The 22939-nt window shown below is 34.1% G+C and overlaps 2 protein-coding genes and 1 non-coding gene across 3 annotated transcripts; all 3 read left to right on the top strand.

Annotated features, from left to right (window-relative positions):
- Positions 1-7384: 7384 nt before the first annotated feature.
- Positions 7385-10193, top strand: LOC107930158 (chloroplastic import inner membrane translocase subunit HP30-2). The gene is made up of 5 exons (XR_005901322.1): positions 7385-7777; positions 8036-8151; positions 9197-9323; positions 9567-9715; positions 9822-10193. It is a non-coding gene; the product is annotated as a chloroplastic import inner membrane translocase subunit HP30-2 (transcript).
- Positions 10194-17162: 6969 nt separating this feature from the next.
- On the top strand, positions 17163-18308 carry LOC107930159 (RING-H2 finger protein ATL79). The gene has a single exon (XM_016861739.2). The coding sequence runs from the start codon at positions 17453-17455 to the stop codon at positions 18068-18070; it is 618 nt and encodes a 205-aa protein (XP_016717228.1). The 5' UTR covers positions 17163-17452; the 3' UTR covers positions 18071-18308.
- Positions 18309-18725: 417 nt separating this feature from the next.
- Positions 18726-21352, top strand: LOC121206258 (uncharacterized). Its single transcript, XM_041076998.1, has 2 exons — positions 18726-20785; positions 20906-21352. The coding sequence occupies exons 1-2, from the start codon at positions 20699-20701 to the stop codon at positions 21215-21217; spliced, it is 399 nt and encodes a 132-aa protein (XP_040932932.1). The 5' UTR covers positions 18726-20698; the 3' UTR covers positions 21218-21352.
- The last annotated feature ends 1587 nt before the right edge of the window (positions 21353-22939 follow it).

Raw genomic sequence — 22939 nt, forward strand, 5'->3', positions numbered from 1 at the left:
CATCATACTCATCAAATGGCAATAGCATGAGATCAGCCGGAAAACAGTAGCCTCTAATCATTAAAGGACAATTTCTACATACTTTATCTACTAATACATGCTTGCCTAATGGATTCGATACTTTAATCACAAATTCTGTAGATTCTATAGGCATACTTATACTAGGCATCAATTTCATGCAAACATAAGAATGAGTCGAACCCGGATCAATCAGAGCAATGACATTAATATCATGTAGAGAAAATGTACCCGTAATCACATCGGGGGAGGATGCCTCTTCGCGTGCACGAATAGCATAAGTCCTTGCAGGGGCTCTAACATCTGGTCTCACAGCCGAATCTCTAAAGGTACCTCTGTTACTTGCTCCTACTCCCGGTTGCCTCGGTGATCTGCATCTAGTAGGAGCATTTCCGGATCTAGCACTCTGTGTTACTTCTCGGCTAGCCACTTCTGGACATTCTCGTACACAATAATCTGGAGCACCACATTTATAGCAAACATTTTCGCCTGCCCGACAAGGACCATAATGAAGTCTACCACACCGTGGACACCCTGATCTACCCTGTCTGACATTACCTACACTCGTAGTCGAGGTGGTCTGAGCCTTCGGATCCTTAAATCTGCTACCTCTATTCTGACTAGATTGCCCTGCCGAAAAGCTAGATCTGGTAGAAAACTCTTTGGGCCTCTTGGGTGTAGCCTGAAATGATCTGCTCATCTGTCTCTTCTTTGTATCTTGTGTCTCTATCTCAACTTTGCCTTTTCTTTTTAACAGCTCCTCTGCCTTACAGGCTCTCTCAACTAAAATAACGAACTCTTTTATTTCTAGGACACCCACTGATAGTCGGATATCATCATTTAACCCATCCTCAAACCTTTTACACATGATAGCCTCTGTGGACACACATTCTCGAGCATATTTACTAAGCCTGACAAATTCACGCTCATAATCGGTCACTGTCATAGTACCTTGTTTCAATTCCAGGAATTCCTTTCTCTTCTGGTCAATAAACCTCTGACTGATGTACTTTTTACGAAATTCCTCCTGAAAGAAATCTCAAGTGACCCTCTCATTTGGTACAACTGATACAAGTGTCTTCCACCAGTAGTAGGCTGAGTCTCTAAGAAGTGACACTACACATTTCATACATTCCTCGGGTGTACAAGATAATTCGTCAAAGACTCTGATAGTATTTTCTAACCAAAATTCTGCTATTTCTGCATCATCATCTTTTGTTGCTCGGAACTCTTCTGCCCCTTGTTTCCAGATTCTATCATCTGGTTGCTTTTCTCTTACCACTGTACCTGTGACTGGGGAAGCTTGAGCTACATGGGTAGCCTGAGAATCATGAGGGAGTGGAGGTCTAACTGCCGGATTCGTACGAACGAACTCGGAAAACAAATCATTCAAAGCTCGGAAGAGAGCTTCTCGAGTCACTCCTCCCTGATCAACTATTACTAGCCTATTCTCAGATGGCGCTGCCCCTTCTGTGGGAGCAGGCGCATTACTTTCTACATCATCATCACCAGCTCGTCCGGGATCCATTACTATAAAACAAAATATTTAAAAATCGTCAGGAGTCGTCACACTATCAAAATACAAGTATGGCATGTATAGCTAGACTTTTTCTCACACTAACTGTTCCAAGAACCGACTAAACCTGCTCTGATACCAATAATGTAACACCCCACGCCCGAAACCATAACCGGAGTCAAGCTTGAGGTGTTACTAAACTTATCTTACCTTTTAAACAACTCTAAACCACTTATTTTAATTTTTGGAATAAACTGTTTTTCTGCGTCATGGTTGCTTAAAAACTCATTTCTCGAGTTTCAAAACTCAAAATTAAGATCCATAAATTTTTCTGAAACTAGACTCATATATCTATCTACTAATTTTTTTCTAGAATTTTTGACTTGGCCAATTAGTACAGTTTATTAGTTAAAGTTTCCCCTGTTTCAAAACTCAACTACACTGACCTCTTCTTACTACGAGCCATGTTTCTTCCTGTAAAAAATTCATATGACTAAGCCGTTTGTTTTTCTCAAAACTAGATTCAACAAGGATTCTAACCATATAAACTACACCTTCTAATTAGTTTTGTACAATTTATGGTGAATTTCCAAATTTGAAACAGGGGATCCAGAAATCGCTCTGACCCTGTTTCACTAAAACTCAGATATCTCATAAAATATAATACCTTTACCTGTTTTGCTTATTTCATAAGAAAATATACATAATAAGATTTAATTTCATATATTATTCATCTTCAAACTATGTTTCTGCAATTTTTAGTGATTTTTCAAAGTTACGTCATTTCTGTTACTTGAATATGTTTTTAGGTTACTTTCACATTTTTCATAATTTTCATGTGATAATCATCAATCAATCATACATATTAATAAATATGTATATCATCGGCTATTTTATTAGCTAATCACTAGCAAGTATTTATACATCATTCATTGTTCATATTATACCAAAAGTAGCTAAGTTTCTATACATGCCATACCCAAAACAAAATGTCTAGTTATACCGAGTTATTTCTTTGATAGTGTGATCGGCCTCCGACGTTTCCTTCGATCCCTGAGTGACTAGATAAGTAAGTACTATAAGAAGAAGAAAATAAAGAGATTAAGCACTAGGCTTAGTAAGCTTACAAGCAAATAAATCACAACATTCAACATAATGGATAATTATGCATAATATCATCTAACATCATAAATTTCTTTACTTCTCAATTTGTATCTTCTTCTTTATTCCCTTACCTTCTTTCTTACCTGACCTTTCCTTTTTCATAAGTATAATCTACTTTTCCTTTGCTGTTAATTCACTGTAATTTAACTCGTATCCTGACCCGTTGAACCACTCGGAATACTAAGGATACTAAGGTCGTTCCTGTCTATCAATATCCTGCCAATGCCATGTCTTTGACATGGACTTACATGAATTATTCCTGTCTCCAATGCCATATATAATATGGACTTACATGGCTCAATCCTGTCTCCAAAGCCATATTTCTAATATGGACTTACATGGCTCATTTCTGTTCTGTCCTGTCAACTCTAATATCCTAACATTCCTAGGGTTCAACCGGGGCTTTCTAACACTTTTCCTCTGTCACTCCACCTTAAATTCGACTTTACATATTTTCATAACATAAGTATATAAATGCTGGAAATTGACAATAATAATGTAAAATAAAAGAATATTGCATTTATTTACTGTAACTTACCTTGATACAAAATGTGACTAAACTTTACAATTTAGTCATTTACTTTTTCTTTTCCCCGATCTACTCCCGAATTTCGTTCTTCTTGATCTATAATAGCAAATTTAACTTATTTAATATTCAAATTTATTAAAACAGTCCTTGACCCAAACTTTTGCAAAATTATATTTTTACCCCTAAACTTTCACATATTTGCACTTTTGCCCCAAGGCTCGTAAATTAAACTTCATCCTATTTTCTTATGTTTTATGACATGCTGATCATTTTTTCCTTCTATGGCAATATCAAAATCACACTCTAACATATACTTATGACTATTGGTATTTTTTTCCAATTTAAGCCCTTTTACTCGTCTTCACTTAAAACCGAGTAGCATAAGTTGTTTAACATAATTTAAAACCTCATATTCTATCATAAAACACCAAAATACACAAATTTCAGCCATGGGTATTTTCCAAATATGAACCCTAGGCTGAATTATTGCTAGAATAAGCTTAATCAAGTTACCGGGACTCCAAAAACGTAAAGATCATTAAAAACGGGGCTTGGAATCACTTACTATGAAGCTTGAAAGTTGAAGAAACCCCAGCTATGGAGGAGAGCAAAAATCGGCAGAAACTAATTGAGAAGATGACCATTTTTGTGTTATTTTTTCCTATTTAATTCATTTAATATCCAAATGACCAAATTACCCCTCCTTACTAAACTTTCAAAAATTCCTTCCATGTCCTAATTTTTGTCCATGAACTTAAAATTGGTCAAATTGTTATTTAAACCCTCCTAATTAATATTCCAAAGTAATTTCATACTAAAAACTTCTAGAATGCAAGTTTTGCAAATTATTCAATTTAGTCCCTAACCTCAACTTAAGCACTTTATGCATGAAATTTCATCACGAAATTTTCACACAATCATGCAATCATACCATGAACCTTAAAATAATAATAAAATAAAATTTTCTACCTCGGATTTGTGGTTTTGCAACCACTATTCCGTTTAGGCCCTATTTTGGGATGTTACATTTTGTCCATGAACTTAAAATTGGTCAAATTGCTATTTAAGATCTCCTAATTAATATTTCAATGCAATTTCATAATAAAAACTTCTAGAATGCAAATTTTTCAACTTATTCGATTTAGTCCCTACTTTCAATTTAAGCACTTTATGCATAAAATTTCTTCACGAAATTTTCACGAAATTTTCACGCAATCATGCAATCATATCATAGACCTTAAAATAATCATAAAATAATTATTTCTATCTCAGATTTTGTGGTCACGAAACCACTATTCCGACTAGGCCCAAAATCAGGATATTACAATTTTAGCCATCAAACTTGCATTTTTATCAAATCACCTCAAAATAAATGAAAAAGTTAACGTCTTCTAACTTTGCTAACGTGATACATATGTAGATTACTATGTAAATGACACACCAGCATTTCATTACTTAATTTAATTTTAAAATATTAAAAATATTTTATAATTTTTATACTTCTTAAACAATTTTAATAAATTTTTAAAATTTTTAAAAAATAATTAAATGCCAACGTGTCATTCATTAGCAATCCACGTGTATATCTAATCAGCAAAGTTAAAAAATATTAACATTTTCATCTATTTTAAATAATTTGACAATAAATACAAGTTTAAAATTAAAAAAGAGAAAAATTAAATAAAATACTAAAATATTACATATTTATCAAATTTGAAACTTTTTAAACTTGAACTATGACCCAACCTAATCCATAAGGACTTCTATTATATGCGTTAATGACTTAAAAGTTTTTGTGTGTACATGATTTTGACATAAAACAATATAACATTAAAATGGTATTGGATTAAAATGTTATGTCAAAATTTATGAAGATTAGGTGAGACCGTAAGAGTCTTTTATATGTTAATCAGTAGTTGAGAGTTAGTTATTTGTCTTATATATAAAGTAATTTTAAAACTCATGATCACTGTTTACCCTTAATAAGCCTATAAAATGCCTAACTTTTATTTTCTTTGCAAATCACTCCAACCACTTTTATTTAACAATCATAAAATTTTAAAATAGGTGATGATAACTGAAATCAGGGGCATAATAAGGGGGTTGACAAGGCCCCGATCCCGTTAAAATAAAAAAAAATTATTTAGGTTACTTACAATTTTTAAAAATTTAAATTAATAAATATAAAATTTCATTTTAACCCCCTTAAAAATGTTAAATTTTAATTTATTCTTTTAAAAAATATAAATATTAAAAATATTAAAAAATAAGATTATTTAATTTCCGCCCTAAATATTTTTTCTTGTTAGGCCGCTGATTCAAATGTGCGTTTCAATTCGACCATTCATTTCATTTGTAGAGCCCATTTTCACTCCGAAACCTGAAGCCAAACCAAGGAGCCGACATGGAAGAAAATGTGGAGAATTAAGTAATCTATCCAATAAAGCTTTGAAATGTGGAAAAAATTGTCATACTTTAAAAGCGTGGCTTCTACACAACTTACGTGGCTACCTAGGAAAGTGCAACGAACCTTACATCCCCATTGAATTGATCCGCTGTTTTTTTCTTTCTTCACTTTCTCTTTTTATTTTATTTTACTTTTTCTTCTAAACGAGATCTTTTATAATATGTTCTTGGGATAATGGCACATATGTCCCTATACTTTAGTGTATTTTTTTAATATGACATTTGTACTTTTAAAATATTCAATTTGATACTTAAAAGTTTTAGCTGATAATTATTTGGTACATTGACTGTGTAAAATTTTAACTCTATAAGTAAAATTGAAATAAAATTAAAATTTTGTCACATGTTATACTCATTTATTTTTAAAGTTTTTAAATGCAACTTAAAGATATATAACAAAAATCTTAACTCCATTTGTGAAATTAAAAATTTCCATTATTAATATACCAAATAATTATTATTAATCTAATATGTAATTCTAACTATGTCAATTTTTTTAATGATGTGACATGCATGCCAATAAAAAAAGGCAAATATCTTTTTTACTTTTGACGAAATAGTTTAAGGGTATTTAAATAATAAAATTTTAATGTAATGCTTTTACTTTCAAAATGTCTAATATTGTATCTAAAGTATAATTTTCGTCTATTAATTTGGTATCTCTTCCAAACGGGATTAATCACTAATGTCTATTGATTTGGTACCTCCTCAAAACGGGGTTAATTACTGACATATTTGATACGTGGCCCAATCATGGGCTATCATGTGGCACTGTGACAAAAAAAATCAAAAATCAAACTTAAAGAACTTGAAAATAATTATACCAATTTTTAATTTAAAATTGAAAAATTTAGAACTTATTATTTTTATTGTAAATTTTCCCTGCATTTTTTTGAGTAATTAATTTCCATTTTCTTTTCCTGATACCCTTATATTCTTCCTTCCACAACCACGCCCCTGCCTCCGCCAGCTACGGTGACCGGCCTTCTTTTCAGCCCGACAATGGCACCTAAGTGTCTCCAAACTTCCAGTTCAGCAAGACAGCACACTCCCATGGTAAACCCACCAAGACTACAAGTGAAAAATTGTTTTTATTTTTATTTTTATTTTTTTTATAGATAAAAAAAATTATTAAACTAATTTCTTAAAATTAAAATTAGGCTTACAATTATAATTATTATATTTAAGAAATAATTTACTAACTTTAATATAAAACTCACTTTCTTAACTTTTTTTTTTGGAAAATTTACTTTTAACTTTTTGTATATAATAATAGTTAGATGAAACGAATTAGTCTATATAAACACTAAAATAATTAATCTATCATTTTATTAAGATTATTTTTAAAACATATATATTTGTTCATTTAATTTAATTTAAATAAAATAAATTCTATGCGGAAAACTCAAACCGAACCCAATTATATCATTTGAATGATAACATCAACCCGAAACAGAACTAAATAATACAAAACCTGAATCCAACCGCATATATTAGTTGGAATCAATTTTTCGATATTTCAATTTCTCAGTACTAATTCACACTTTTTTTGCGGTCTTTTATGAGATTGGCTCATATTTGGGCCCAATTATTTAACCTTAAAAAGGAGACCGTCAACAATGGCTGAAAAGACGTTTCAGCAAAAAGCCCAATCTTGAATAAATCCAAAACTTAAAACAAAACAGGAGAAAATGGATGTTGTAGGAAATGTAGATCAGGGTCAGGCAACAATTCCAAAGCCTTTTCTTTCTCTTGGTACTCGAGGAAATTACATTCGGAAGTTGTGACGAAATGGAAGGAGGAAAAGAGCAAGGAATGTTGGTGGTAACCAGGTTGATGGCTCAACAAAACCCACTGGAGCAATTGCAAGCCAAGTTCAAGGAAGTTGAGAACGGGTTCAAGCTTGGCTAGACAAACAGTCCATGCCAGTCGAGGCGGCCGTGGTAACCGCCACAGGCGCCGTTCAGGGTGCTGCTATTGGTGCTTTAATGGGCAACCTCACCAAAGATGTTTCCTCTTCTTTTCCGACTCCTCCTCAGGCTTCCCTCAATCATCAGGCAATGGCTTCTCTCAAGCAAGCCCAGGTCGTTTTCCTTTTTTATTTTGGCTCTACTTTCATTTCTTATCTGCAATCATGATATTTTAAAGAACTGTAATTTCCACATATCGAAAAAGAATATGCATTAATTGTGAAGGTTCGGTTTTGGGGAAGACCATGTTCTTAGTGCATGCTAATTGAGTTCTGTTGACTAGTGTTGTTTACGAGGGATTAAATCACAACTTACAACCACTGAAGGGTTTTCTAAGTAGCATTTAATTATACATGTTTACTTTGATTACAGGCTCTATCAGGAGCTCCCTGGGTACAAGCTCGTAATTTTGCTGTGATGACTGGTGTCAATGCTGGCCTAGCTTGTGTTATGAAAAGATTGAGAGGGAAGGAGGATGTTCAATCTAGGTGGACCCTTTTAATCCTGATTTTCTTTATCTTCATTGTTTTTTCATTCTGTTGTTTTACAGCTGGTGGATATTGTTAGTTCAATCGGAATACGACATGCTAACACATGCATACAGTACAATTGTTTTTCTTTGTGTATTGTTGTTTGATTATGCTGTTTCAGAGAGATACTGTTGAGATGGGAAGAAAATCTTTGTCTTTTTTTGAGGGCCAAATCAGTCTTAGCTTACAAATGTTATGGTCAAACAGGTTTTTCCAGACCATGGAAGTGTTACGGTCATGTATCTGTGTTGGCTTTTTCTCTTTTGCTTTGGTCTAAAAGTAGCAAGTTGGATTCATTAACAAAGTAGCAAGTTATTCTCATTTGTTCCTCTGGTTTGTTGTCAAGCCATAATGTGAAGGCATTTTTCTCTTTATTTTTCCCTAAACTCTCAACTTGTTGTCTTTCCACCTTCTGGAACCAACTTAATTTCCATTTCTAGTGAAAATAGCCTGAAATTTGCCTACGTGGAGATCATGGTCCCTTTATTATTTTAATCTCTATGCATCTAATGACTAGAAACTCATCTGCAAATATTTTAAATGGTTAGTTAGAAAGGTGATCAAACATTTTAACTGGTACAGCTAGAAGGTGATTAACTGATTATATATTTTATTTTGTAGCAATTCTGATAATAGTGAAGAGCTTGCCATTTCGAACTAGCTTATTTTCCTTCAATGTAGAAACTTGGAGGTGCATTTATTGATGACAAACAGACACTAGCTTCTTTTTTTTTTTCCTCATTTGTGTAGATTCCACCTTTCACCCCACTTCTATGTTCTGCTTACTTGACCTCCTCTCTCCCATCATAAAGTAGAATTGCAATATAATTTATGTTTTGTTGAGCGTTGTAGATATTTGAGTTAGGTAAGCCGAAGATGAATAGATGATCAAAGCTTGTTGTTTGAATAAAGAACTGTAGACTTCATTTGTTTGTTTTAATATTGGTTGGCTTTATACCTTTGGTTTTCACAGTTGTTTAACGTAAATGTTCTATTATTGCAGCATGGTGGCGGCTTTTGGTTCTGGGGCCATGTTTTCTCTAGTGAGTGGCATGGGCGGCCCGAATCAGGCTGCAAATGCAGTCACTTCTGGACTTTTTTTTGCGCTCTTTCAAGGCGTGCTTTTCCAGGTTAATCAATCATCTCGTTATGCCAATCGATGTCATCATCTTGTTTTCAGCCATTTCCAGTTACTAACTGCTTAAAAAGCTGTGAATTTGATGTGCTGGAATTTGCTGAAATTTCTTTATCAATGAGCTTCTCAACTTAGTTTTCCCTTTTGACATTTGAGTATTCTGAATGAGTAACACTTCAAGATAGTGCTTTACTGGCCTGTAGTTTCTTATCTAACAGCTGTTTTTACGATTATTCAGTTTGGACAAAAGTTATCACAACCACCTGTCGAGGACATGTACTATTCCCGAACAAGATCGATGTTAAATAGTCTCGGGCTCCAGAACTACGAGAAGAATTTCAAGAAAGGCTTGTTAACTGATAACACATTGCCTTTGCTCACCGATAGGCAAGTAATTGGAGATTTTATTGTAACTTAACTTTCTGAGTAGTATTTTATGAACAGTGTCTATGCATATATTCTGATGGCCTTGAAATTGTCTAATGTGTTCCAGTGCACTTAGAGATGTGAAAATTCCACCCGGACCGAGGCTCCTTATTCTCGATCATGTTCAAAGTTTTAGCTCCACCTTCTAAGAAGGGTAATTATGACTGTCGAACTTGATCTCACTTTCATCAGGTTTGTCGTCTCTAGAGACCCAAAATTGAGAGAGAAGTGAGGAAGCCGTGGGTGAAGTTTGATCATCAAAGTCAGTTCATCATAAGGGGCGTTTTCATATATCTCGGAAACTACAGAGAAGGGGTGTGTTTTTTGTTTTGTTTTCATTGAAATGAAATTGTTTTTGTCATTGTTTTGATATATCTCCATACTAAACATAGGATGATATATTCAAGAGCTTGAATGCAACAATTTTGATATTTGCATATACGGATAAATACTTATATCCCACACCCCAAGTCTTATTCATATACGAATATCCAAGTATGGAGAGATATGAGACTCCTCGTACATAGAAATCTTGAAAGAAAATTAAACACACAGATAGCATCGAATGTATACTTTTATATGATTACCCCATGAAACTGCTTGATTAACTACACCCTCATAGGCTCTCAGCCAATACAAATGTCGTCGGAATATTGAAATTTCAAGAAATTTGGGTTCTGCAATCAATGAATATTCTTCCCTTGGAATAATTAACTTCTTATAATAACTCTGGCATTGTATATGAATAAAGATGAAACTATTCGAGTTATATTTTTACGATGAAACCATGTGACTTGTGCACACACATGTATTTATACATTGTGATCAAAATCAGCTATATTACTATGTAAGAAATTAAAATGAAAATATATGATTAAAATTCTATTCGAGAAGGTGGCAAATACATCAATCGTATCGAAATATTAATATCTATTAAAGGATGTCAGTATATAAGTGGGTCGTGGATATAGAAGGAAGGAAAGAAAGCAACCTATACCCAACGTGTTGCGCGGAAGCGTGTGAAAGAGTAAAATTATTGTACTGAAAAATCACACTAAGTTCAATTCCCAGGAAAGAGAGGTGGATCACGAGGATCGCTTACATACCAGATCTTTCCTAGCCAGAATATTCCTCTATCGTAATTTAATAGCACAATAAATCACTACAATGACACTTGCAAAATATGCAGAACAAAAATAAAGAACACTAGAATTTTAACGAGGTTCAGCAAATTTTGCCTACGTCCTCGGGCACTACCAAATATATTTCACTCCAAAAATACAAGTGAAAGTTTACAAATAGGGAGAGAGAACAATTGCCTTAAGTAGAGAATGGCAAGTGTGGGATGAAGAAAGTAAGAAATGGTTAGGCCTATTTATAGTTGAGGTTCAAGGATCAACTTGCAATGTCCCTATACAATTAGGGACCAAAATTGCAATTATCCCATGCCAACTTTTAACCCAACTTGCCAACCAATTTTACTTTCTACTTTCGGTGCCCACCCTTTTGACTTTTCAAACAATGGGTGGGTTCCACTAATCTCCACCTTGAAGATTTGATTAGGATAATCTTATCTTCACACAATTCTTTCTGCCTTTGACAACAATACTTGATAGTGCCTTCTTCAACTGTTAAACTTGCAGGATATTAATCAAGTTCAAACAATGTTCGAACTTGGTTGCTGTTACCACCTTGGTCATCATGTCTGCGGGATTATTTGCAGTCTTGATCTTCTGAAGACAAATTTTCTCCTCTTCAATAATTTCCCGCACAAAATGGAATCGTACGTCGATATGTTTTGTACGTGCATGATAGACTTGATTCTTTGCTAAATGAATAGCACTTTGACTATCACAATACACGTTAATATGCTCCTGAACCAACCCCAAGGTTTTAGCCATACCTTGTAACCAAATAGCCTCCTTTACAGCCTCTGTTACAGCCATGTACTCGGCTTCTGTGGTTGACAATGCAACTGTAGACTGTAGTGTAGACTTCCAACTTATTGGTCCTCCAGCAAGTGTAAACACATAACCGGTGGTTGATCTTCGCTTGTCCAAATCACCAGCATAGTCAGAATCAACGTACCCAATAACACCTTTACCAAGTGTATTATCCTGCTTGAACAGTAATCCAACATCCACGGTCTTCTGAATATACCGTAGAATCCATTTCACAGCTTGCCAATGTCCTTTTCCAGGATTATGCATATACCTGCTCACTATACTAACTGCCTGTGAAATGTCGGGTCTTGTACACACCATTGCATACATCAAGCCACCCACTGCATTAGAATACGGAACTTGCAACATGTATTCTCGTTCCGTATTCGTCGAAGGAGATAGTTGTGCAGAAAGCTTGAAATGAGAAGCCAACGGGGTACTTACAGGTTTGGTCTGCTCGTTCATGCCAAACTGCTGTAGTACTTTCTTCAAATACTGCTTCTGAGACAAGCTAACTCTGCCATGAGCTCTATCTCTACATATTTCCATGCCAAGAATCTTCTTAGCTTCACCTAGATCTTTCATCTCAAACTCGAGATTGAGTTGAGTCTTCAATCTCTCAATCTCAACTTTGCTCTTAGATGCTATCAGCATATCATCAACATATAAGAGCAAGTATATGAAAGTTCCTTCTTGTAGCTTCTGAAAATATACGCAATGATCAAATTTACTTCTTGTGTACCTTTGCCCTTTCATGAACTGATCAAATCGCTTGTACCACTGCCTCGGAGATTGTTTCAATCCATAAAGCGACTTTGTCAGTTTGCAAACCCAATTTTCTTTATCAGCAACATTGAATCCATCAGGCTGAGTCATATAGATTTCCTCTTCCAAATCACCGTGTAAAAATGCTGTCTTCACATCAAGCTGAACTAGTTCAAGATCGTATTGCGCAACCAAGGCTAGCAAAATTCGAATAGACGAATGCTTCACAACTGGAGAAAACACTTCATTGTAGTCTATTCCTTCTTTCTGAGCGTAACCCTTTGCTACCAATCTAGCCTTGTATCGAATTTCATTTTTACCAGGAAATCCTTCCTTCTTTGCATATACCGATTTGCATCCAATTGCCTTATTTCCCTTGGGCAGTCTCACCAACTCCCAAGTCCTATTTTTATGAAGAGACTGCATTTCTTCATTCATAGCTTGCTTCCACTTTACACCATCAGAGTTACTTATTGCTTCTGTGTAAGTGGAAGGAACATCATCATCTGCAATTGGAAGTGCATAGGCCACCATATCATCAAAGCGAGCAGGCTTACGAATCTCTCTTCTTGGCCTCCTATATGCAATTGAATCTTGTTGCTGTAGAAGTTCTTGGGTCGAAACTTCTTCATCATTTGTTCTTTCAATATTAGCTAGATCATCATTAACCTTTTCAAACTCCACCTGCTGCAAAGTACTACTGGTTTTGTCATCCTTTTGTGAATCCTCGTTCTTCATCATGGTTGATTCATCAAAAGTTACATCTCTACTGAAAACAATCTTCCTTGTATCAGGACACCAGAGACGGTATCCTTTTACACCACCAGTTATACCCATGAATAATGCTTTCTTTGCTCTTGGGTCTAACTTAGATTCTTTTACATGATAATATGCAGTGGAACCAAAAACATGTAAAGAATCATAATCAGTAGCAGGTTTACCAGTCCACATCTCCATAGGAGTTTTTCCATTTATTGCAGCTGATGGCAATCGGTTAATTAGATGGCACGCATATGTAACTGCCTCAGCTCAAAATTCCTTGCCCAATCCAGCATTGGACAACATACATCGAACTTTCTCCAGTATAGTCCGATTCATGCGTTCTGCCACCCCATTCTGCTGTGGTGTATCTCGAACAGTGAAGTGTCGCACAATGCCCTCATCTTGACATACTTGTAGAAATGGATCATTTTTGTACTCAGTACCATTATCTGATCGAAGTCGTTTGACCTTTCGACCTGTCTGAGTCTCCACCATCTTCTTCCACTTCAGAAATGCATCCAAAACTTCATTTTTTCTTTTCATTAGATACACCCATACTTTTCTTGAATAATCATCAAGAAAAGTGACAAAATAGTGCATACCTCCCAAAGAAGCCACTTTGGTAGGTCCCCACACATCACTGTGAACATAGTCCAGAATTCCTTTCGTATTGTGAATTGCTGAACCAAATTTTACCCTCGTCTGCTTGCCCAGAACACAATGTTCACAGAATTCCAATTTGCAAGAATTTGCACCTTTCAACAAGCCTTGCTTCGCCAAAGTCTGCAAAGCTTTTTCACCAGCATGTCCCAATCGTCTATGCCATAACCTGGTAGCCTCTGAATCTGCATCTTTCGCAGAAGCTGTTGATGTTGATCCAATAACTGTACTTCCATTTAAATAGTACAAGTTATTTCTTCTAGTGCCTTTCATCACCGTCAATACCCCAGCTACTACCTTTAGTAATCCATCTCTCAAAGTGATTGTGAGCCCTTTAGATTCTAGGGCCCCTAATAAGATGAGATTTTTCTTCAAGCTGGGTACATAGCGAACATCTGTCAGAACTTGGATTGAGCCGTCATGGTTCTTCAATTTGATTGTACCTACACCCATTGTCTTACAGGCACTATCATTGCCCATAAAAACAACTCCACCTTCTAGTTCTTCAAGACTAGAAAACCAGTCATTATTAGGACACATATGGTAAGTACATCCCGAATCCAATATCCACTCATCCGTTTGACATGCCATTGCCATGCCAACCAAGCTAAAGTCTGACTCCTCATCATGCTCCGCTACACATGCATTAGAAATAGACTTGCCCTTTTTTAACTTAGGACAATTCTTTTTCCAATGCCCTTTCTCACGACAAAAGGCACATTCATCTTTGGCGGGTCTCCCTTTGGACTTACCCCTTCTACCAGGTTTGCTGCTGTGTGAACGACCTCTTACTGTTAAGACTTCTGCAGTTGTATCTCTGTGATCTCTTTTATCTTTCTTTCGAGTCTCAGATCTATACAACGCACTACAGACTGCATCAAATGTGATTGAATCTTTCCCATGAAGCAATGTGGTGGTAAGATGATCATATTCATCAGGAAGGGAATTCAACAACAATAATGCCTTGTCTTCATCTTCAAATTTCTCATCCAAATTTAGCAAGTCTGCTAAAATTTTATTGAATGAGTTCACATGGTCATTCATCGACATACCGGGTGCATACGTGAACCGAAAAAGTTTCTTTTTCATATAAAGCCTATTTTCAAGACTTTTCGTTAGAAACTTTTCTTCCAATGTATCCCACAGCTTCTTCGCTGATGTCTCCCTCATGACGGAGTACTTCTGCTCTTTGGCCAAACATAGGCGGATTGTACCACACGCCTGTCTATTGATCTTGGCCCACTCCTTGTCATCCATCTTGTCAGGTTTTTCTTCAAGGGCTATATCCAGCTCTTGCTGACATAAGACATCCAGGATCTCACACTGCCACATACCAAAATTATTGGTACCGTCAAATTTCTCTACTTCAAATTTTGCATTTGTCACAGTAGTCCTTGCTGATGACGATGCTGCTGCCATTTTTCTCCTCAATCCCAACTACTGTATACGTGAACAGTACCGTATACGTGAATAGTGTCGTATATGTGAATAGTACTGTATATGTGAATAGTGCCATATACGTGAATAGTACCGTAAAAGGTCGTATTCTCCAAGTACGAACCTGGCTCTGGTACCAATTGTTGCACGGAAGCGTGTGAAAGAGTAAAATTATTGTACTGAAAAATCACACTAAGTTCAATTCCCAGGAAAGAGAGGTGGATCACGAGGATCGCTTACATACCAGATCTTTCCTAGCCAGAATATCCCTCTATCGTAATTTAATAGCACAATAAATCACTACAATGACACTTGCAAAATATGCAGAACAAAAATAAAGAACACTAGAATTTTAACGAGGTTCAGCAAATTTTGCCTACGTCCTCGGGCACTACCAAATATATTTCACTCCAAAAATACAAGTGAAAGTTTACAAATAGGGAGAGAGAACAATTGCCTTAAGTAGAGAATGGCAAGTGTGGGATGAAGAAAGTAAGAAATGGTTAGGCCTATTTATAGTTGAGGTTCAAGGATCAACTTGCAATGTCCCTATACAATTAGGGACCAAAATTGCAATTATCCCATGCCAACTTTTAACCCAACTTGCCAACCAATTTTACTTTCTACTTTCGGTGTCCACCCTTTTTAACTTTTCAAACAATGAGTGGGTTCCAATACAACGCAATAGATGCGAGAGCAAGGAAGTGGGCCAAAAAGATTGGTGGAGAAATGGATGAGGAAGCCACTGTCACTGTGCAGTTACTTGGAGGCAAAGGCAGATATGGCAATATCCCGTTGTTTGTTTTTATAAAATGATGTGGTTGGTGCGCTGTTTATATTAATGCACGCCCCTTGGTTTTCCCCCCAATGGAAGTTTCTGGTATTAGTACTGGCCATGGTGGCCCTCGTGGCTGCTCCACTCCACAAATCATATGTGGACCGTATTTGTCTCAATCTCCACACTCTCTGACACGTAATTATAAAGTTACTATAAAAAAATCATAGTGATTGAAATTGGATTGAATTGGAGATTAGAATAAAAAAATTAATTTATAAATAGATTGAATTAAATTTTATAATTTTTTAAATGAAATTAGACTTACAGTTGAATAAAAAATCAGTGACTTGATAATCAAATTATAATTTAAAAATACAATACGTAGTAAAAAGTTTTAACCGGAAAATTGCATTTAAAAAATGTATATATATAGTCTAAGAATTTTAAGTATTTCACATTATTGCCATTATTAAAGAAATAAAATGTGAAAACAGATTACATAATAAAATCAATTTTAAATTAGTATTAACTAATTTTGTTTGGGTAAAAATTTTGAAATATCATCCTGTATATGTGTGGACTAACTGGTAAAAGAAAATTAATTTATAATTTTTTTTTATAATTACATGAAAACAAATATAATCGTTAATTTTAAAATATTAATGCATTGAGACGTAGCGATATGTGGATGGCTACAATAGTAATAATGTTGATATAAAGGGAAGGATTGCTCTCTCCCTTCCGATTTCAAGTAATACTACCAAATTAAAAATCAGCAGTGTTTTGGAGTGCCCTCTTCTATAAGCTTATAGACCTTTCCCTGGGGTCCACCTTGTCTGAAAACCTCAAAAACACACTGTTAGAGTCCATCGCCCGTAGTTAATTAAAGAAAGACAAATGGCTATCTCTATGATTATGAGAGAGAGAGAGAATATGAATGAATGGCCGGCCATCGTCTCATAACATCAATGCATTCATACATTCTGGAAAATGGTGGAAGATGCTTCTTTAGATTTCACGTTGCTTACAATTAATTAATGTAGAATATATTCTATAGTAAGTTAGTGAGAAGGGAGGTGATTATTACTGCTTACGAATGAAAATTAGTGAAAAGAAGGGCCTTTTGGTTAGAAAAAGGGTCGGTCCAAGTCTAAGACCCCACCAGAATTTTTAAACAGCTAAAAGCATTTAATAATTGCGACAAGGGAATTGTGAAACCTCCAGTGCACGTATGCATTTTTGGATGCTAAATTATGGTTATAAATCCTCCTCTCTACTCCCCACGCAATCATTCATTCTCTCCTTTTTCTTTTTTTATCCGAAGCCAATACCCCCAGAATTTTCATAAACGAAATGAGACCGCAGCCGCAGGCGACCGGTGAGCGCCTGGTGCGGTTGTCCCCGCAGCTTTCGTCAGGGGAACCAGAAATGTCTTCCACTTCAACGTCTACGTGTAGCCCCCATACTTGCAGGTGGCGGTCTTACCCAAAATCGAATGACTTGGAAGCTAATGTAGCCACGGTGTTGATCATTCTCTTTTGTGGTTTAATATGCTCTTTGGCTCTTAACGCCGCCATCCGCTGCTTCCTGCGTGGCAGTGAGGGTCGCCGCCCGCGTCATTTCCGCAACGACATTGCGGAAGCAGATGAAGAAGTTGAGCAGAGAAAGCCCGTGGGGGAGGCAGGTGCGGCACTCATGGTGGCGGCGCCGACGCTGGTTTACACGAGTGGGATGAAGTTGGCGGGAGCGGAAGCTGAATGCGCGATTTGCTTATCTGAATTCGTAGAGGGAGAGGGAATTCAAGTGTTGGCAAAGTGTAACCATGGATTCCATGTACAATGCATCCAGCGGTGGTTATCTTCCCACTCATCTTGTCCTACTTGCCGCTGTAGTTGTCTTTCCCCACCGCCGTTATCGGAAGAAACCACCGAAAACAGTTCACAATCGACGATGCCGGAGCCGGAACCATAGCATATATCTTTCGCTGCTCTTCACAGCGTATGTATGTAAACTGTTACATTTAACAACAGTACAAATGATCGTTGGTTGAGCATAAGCAATATTCCTATCATTTATTCTTCATATTGGAGATAATTTTGGCATCTACATATTAGAGCTGCCCTTATTCCCTTTTATCTTTTCAAGGGAGAAGCTCTTCCGTTCTTGTTTTTATTTATTTATAAAGCTCGAATTCCAAATTTTATTCTTCCCTCAATTTGTAATCTAACCAAAGAATAAATGGTTTTTAAACAATCGATTTTTATTTTTTTTAGACCAAATCCAAAAGATTTAAATAAAGGGTAAATTATAAAAATAGCTATTTTTTTTGCCTAATTATATTTTAGTCACTTATGTTTGAGATGTTATGTTTTAGTCACTTATATTATCGTTTCGTTATGAAGTAATTACTTTGTCGTTAAGCTCCGTTACCTCCCTAACGACAATCCTACGTGATAGTCCAAATGAGTTTTAAATGCCAACTTGGATGTCCAATTGGGATGGGAATAATTTTTCAATCAAAATGAAAAAGAAAACTAAAAGAAAAAAGAAACGAACGGTTTTTTTTTCATTTTAAAATGTAATTAATTTAAATTTTTTAATTAATTAAATTTATTTAATTAAAAACTTATTCTCATCTCAATTAGACATTCAAGTTGGCATTTAAATCCTATTTGGACTGCAATATAGGATTACCGATAAGGAGGTAACGGAGCTTAATAGTAGAGGGATCACTTTGTAACAAAATAATAACGTAATTGACTAAAATGTAATCTGAGGTAAACAAAAGTGTCAATTTTTATAGTTTACCCTTAAATAAAATACAAATGTTCTATATTACTTGTGGCTGCTTTTTTCTTGTCCTCCTTGTATGTAAGAGGCTTTTCTTTTTCTTTTTTTTTTCTACTTCCCACATTTATTTTTTGTTTATTAATTGAGCAAAATTAGCTATATATATATATATGATAGAATAAAATGTTAATTGATGAATAGGTCAATTTTTATAAAATTTAGAGAAATAGACTATTTTTAGAGAACGTGTGAATTGAGTACATTTTTTTAACATGTTAGCAGAAAGCTCACCTAACTAAATGAGCTTTCACACACTTTCTAAAATGATGTATTTCCTCAAATTTAAAAAAAAAAAACAAACTCTTTTTTGACAGATATGGCCTATTTAACCTATTAATTCTTGAATATCTAAGAAAACTGAAAATACAAAAAATGATGACAGCTTGGTGTAGTATGCCTTCGGTTCTGGACCTGAAACTTTTACGTTATTGGACTTTGTGGCTGAACTTTTACATACATGATCAGCCCAATAAGGTAATAATTAAATGTTTAGATATTTTGAATTTTTTTAGTTTAGTAATTTTATAATACAATCAATCTTCTCTATAATAACTCCATTTGTCCGTTAATATTTTGTCTATTATTGAGAGAATTGTTATAAACCTGCCATATAATTCATATCATGAATTTTCATATAAGATTCAAATCAATAAAATTAAAAGATGTATAACATGTGTATGCGTTCTTGCTTTTATGCAATTTTTTTTTGTTATACATTCTTTCACTTCATTAATTATGAAATCCTTTTAACAAGTTCAATTAATCAATATGCATTATCAAATTAAATTGATTAATTTATCATGAATTATTAAATTCAAATAATTAATTTATAAGTTTATAATGTTTCAATTTCATAGTAGAATGTTTAATTAGAGAACTTAATAGTGTATTAAAATAATATTTTAATTAAGATTATTTTTATTTAGTAAATTATAATTAGTATGTTTGCTTATATGAAATATCTATATTTTTACTTAAAATTTTAGGTAATATGTTATTAAAAAAAATCAATTTAATAAAGAATGTACTTTATAACTATGAAGGTTATTATTATAAGTAAAAATATGATACAAAGGGTTAAAATAAAACAAAATAAATGAATTCTACTAGAAATTTGATTGTTATAACGAAATGTTATTATAAATGATAGCTATTATAAAGAAAATTACTTTTATAATTAATTGAGTTTCATCTTAACTATAACAATACGAATTTAAATGCGCTTAAGCTATTTTCTCAACTATTAAAATTATTTACGAGAGTATATAAAATAGTTTTATACTATAACTACATCTAGATTGAAGCTAAAACCTTTATTTTTATACCTTTTATTGTTTCACATACTTAGCAAGTAGCTTTTGGCCAATGCGAAGATCCTTTTGAGTCTAGCCATGCTCAAACCGTACTTTATAACCAAGAGAGTCGAATCGGAAATGTTGGTGATCTTGGAAATTATTCAGTTCGCCAAGCAACTTCATCCACTGATTCAGCAATGGGTAATATTGATAATTTGCAACAATTAGCCAGTCCGAAGAATTATATGAATGACGGTGGCGATCTCCGTACAACCAGAGTGAATGCTAGAGCCTACCAGCCTCTGCAACAATCAAATTCTGAAAAACTTCGGAACTGAAACTGGAATCAGGATTAGGATCCGTGGACCTCAGCAACGGCCAAGTCCAGACAACGTTGTAAATCAGGGTACTGCTCCAAGAAGAATACGCTTGCAAACAACTTTCTACTGGGCCAATGAAGGTGTCTGCAGGCTGTGCTGATGATGACAAAGTGAGAAGTGGCAGCCTTGATGAAGAAGAAGTTCAATCTGCTTTAACTGAGGTAGGGTAACCAGGAATAGCTAATATTGAAGTGTATTTATCTTACCTTTCTCTGCGTTTTGGATAAGATCGAGTATAATGTAGGTTAATTGAATTATATCTTTCAATGCTTGCAATGCAGATCACAGAAGCACAAGCTACAGGAGAGACTTCTAGCTCTGATGAGTCGGATAACGAGAATGAACCATTCAAGTTCGATGGCAGCGGGGGTATTGCTGAAGAATCTTCTCCTAAACCGAGACAGAGGGTGAAACAAGATGGTGAGCAAGGTAGCGGCCAAATGGGTCCATCAGTGCCATCAAAGGCAACTCCCACGCATCATCATCATCGCTCGAGCACCCTATTATTTCTTGCTGTTATCATTATGACTATTGTGATCGTTCTTGTCATGGGGAATATAGAGATAACTTATATCTTAGGTTATTCTGGATGATGTTGACACTGGCTGCAGGTAGGTTATCCATTTCCCACTGTATCATCATATGAAAATTGATCAGGCTTTGTAAATTGTATCCCAGGAGTAATGCATATGCTGTGAAGAAATAGGCAATTACTGTATAAAATAAAGTACCCAATGGGCCTTTTCTTACTACTTTAGCTTGAAGTTGTTTTTATAATAAGAGGGAAGAAGGTTACAGGAATCATAGATAAGGACAAATAGATTAAATTTTTAGTTTTTTTTCTTATTTAATTGGTTAAACCAAATAAGATTCTAATTATTTTGTTTTTTGAAAATTAGTCCGTTTGTTATTTGGGCCTGAAAAATCCATCTAGAGAAGTCTTAAACCAGTCTCAACATAAACCCAAAATAAACAAAAAAAATAACAAAACAGAAAAAAAAGGGAACAAAAAAATCATCGTCTTCTCCATCCAGCAAATTTCAGGCTTTTCTTGTGTCAAATAACTTCATCAATAAACGGCAAAAACCTCCAAATTTCGGCAATGAATCGCCCAGAAAAAGAAGCTAGTTGAGACAGTTAGCCAAATTTCAAAATTTCTCAACCTAATCGTCATTACAAAGGAAATGATTATGGTGGTCGACTAAACCGTCGACCAGAATTGACCACTTGCATAGCTTCCGAAAACAATTTAAATGTTAAATAAATATTACATATATTAATTAATTAATATATGTTATTTCCTTGTACTATTTTAGCTTATATATTAAAAAAAACCCCTAAACTATAATAATTTATTTTAAAAAGTCCTTAAATTACAATAACTTATTTAAAAAATATTTTTATACCTAAATAAACCCTTAAACTATAATGACTTATTTTAAAAAGCCCTTAAATCTAGTTAATACTCTTAAATGGGTCAATTCTCTCTTGTGCGTGATATTAAGGTCAATTCGGTTTTACTTTTTGTTCTTCCCTATTCCTTCTTATTTTATTTAGATAGATAAATTTTATGTTTATTACACTTAAATAACACTTTTATTTTTTAAATTTGTATACAAATAAACTCTTAATCTTTTAACATATATCTATAATATATATAAAAATACGAGTTTAAAAAAACTTTTAAACCAATGAAAATATTTTTTATTTTCTACCATTTTACTAAATTGACATTTAAAAATATTTATATTTTAATTTAAAATTATTAGCTATAACTCTATTTAAAAATAAATTTTGATAATTTTATTGACTCTAAATAGAGTTATAACTTGAATAAAGTCTAAGCATAGTCATTATCTTGTATAAAAAAAAACGTACTCATTACCAATAATTCAAAATAACTAATAATTAAGGTTAAAATATTATTTTAAAAAATTTTAACTTTTTTAATTTTTATAAGTAATTTTTTTTATTTTCATACTTCTTAATGTAATAAAATAAAACTATAACTTGAATAGAAGTTTAAGTATATAAATATATATTAATTTTATCTTTTAATTATTATTTAATTAGTGTTAAACTTATATATCAATTAAAATTTAAGTTTAAATCTATAAATAATATCTATAAATTTTATCTAAAAAAGTCAACAGCATAAAGAATGAAAATTATTAGCATTAATAAATAAAAAATATTTCAAAAAGGAGTATTCAAATGATAATGGCACTAAGTGAGACATGTAAAATTATTTTAATTGATGATGACATAATATAATATTATTTTTAAATTATTAGTTGTTGATTCTATGTGAAGCA

The sequence above is a fragment of the Gossypium hirsutum genome, chromosome A09 (assembly GCF_007990345.1).
Source record: "Gossypium hirsutum isolate 1008001.06 chromosome A09, Gossypium_hirsutum_v2.1, whole genome shotgun sequence".
Classification (NCBI taxonomy): domain Eukaryota; kingdom Viridiplantae; phylum Streptophyta; class Magnoliopsida; order Malvales; family Malvaceae; genus Gossypium; species Gossypium hirsutum.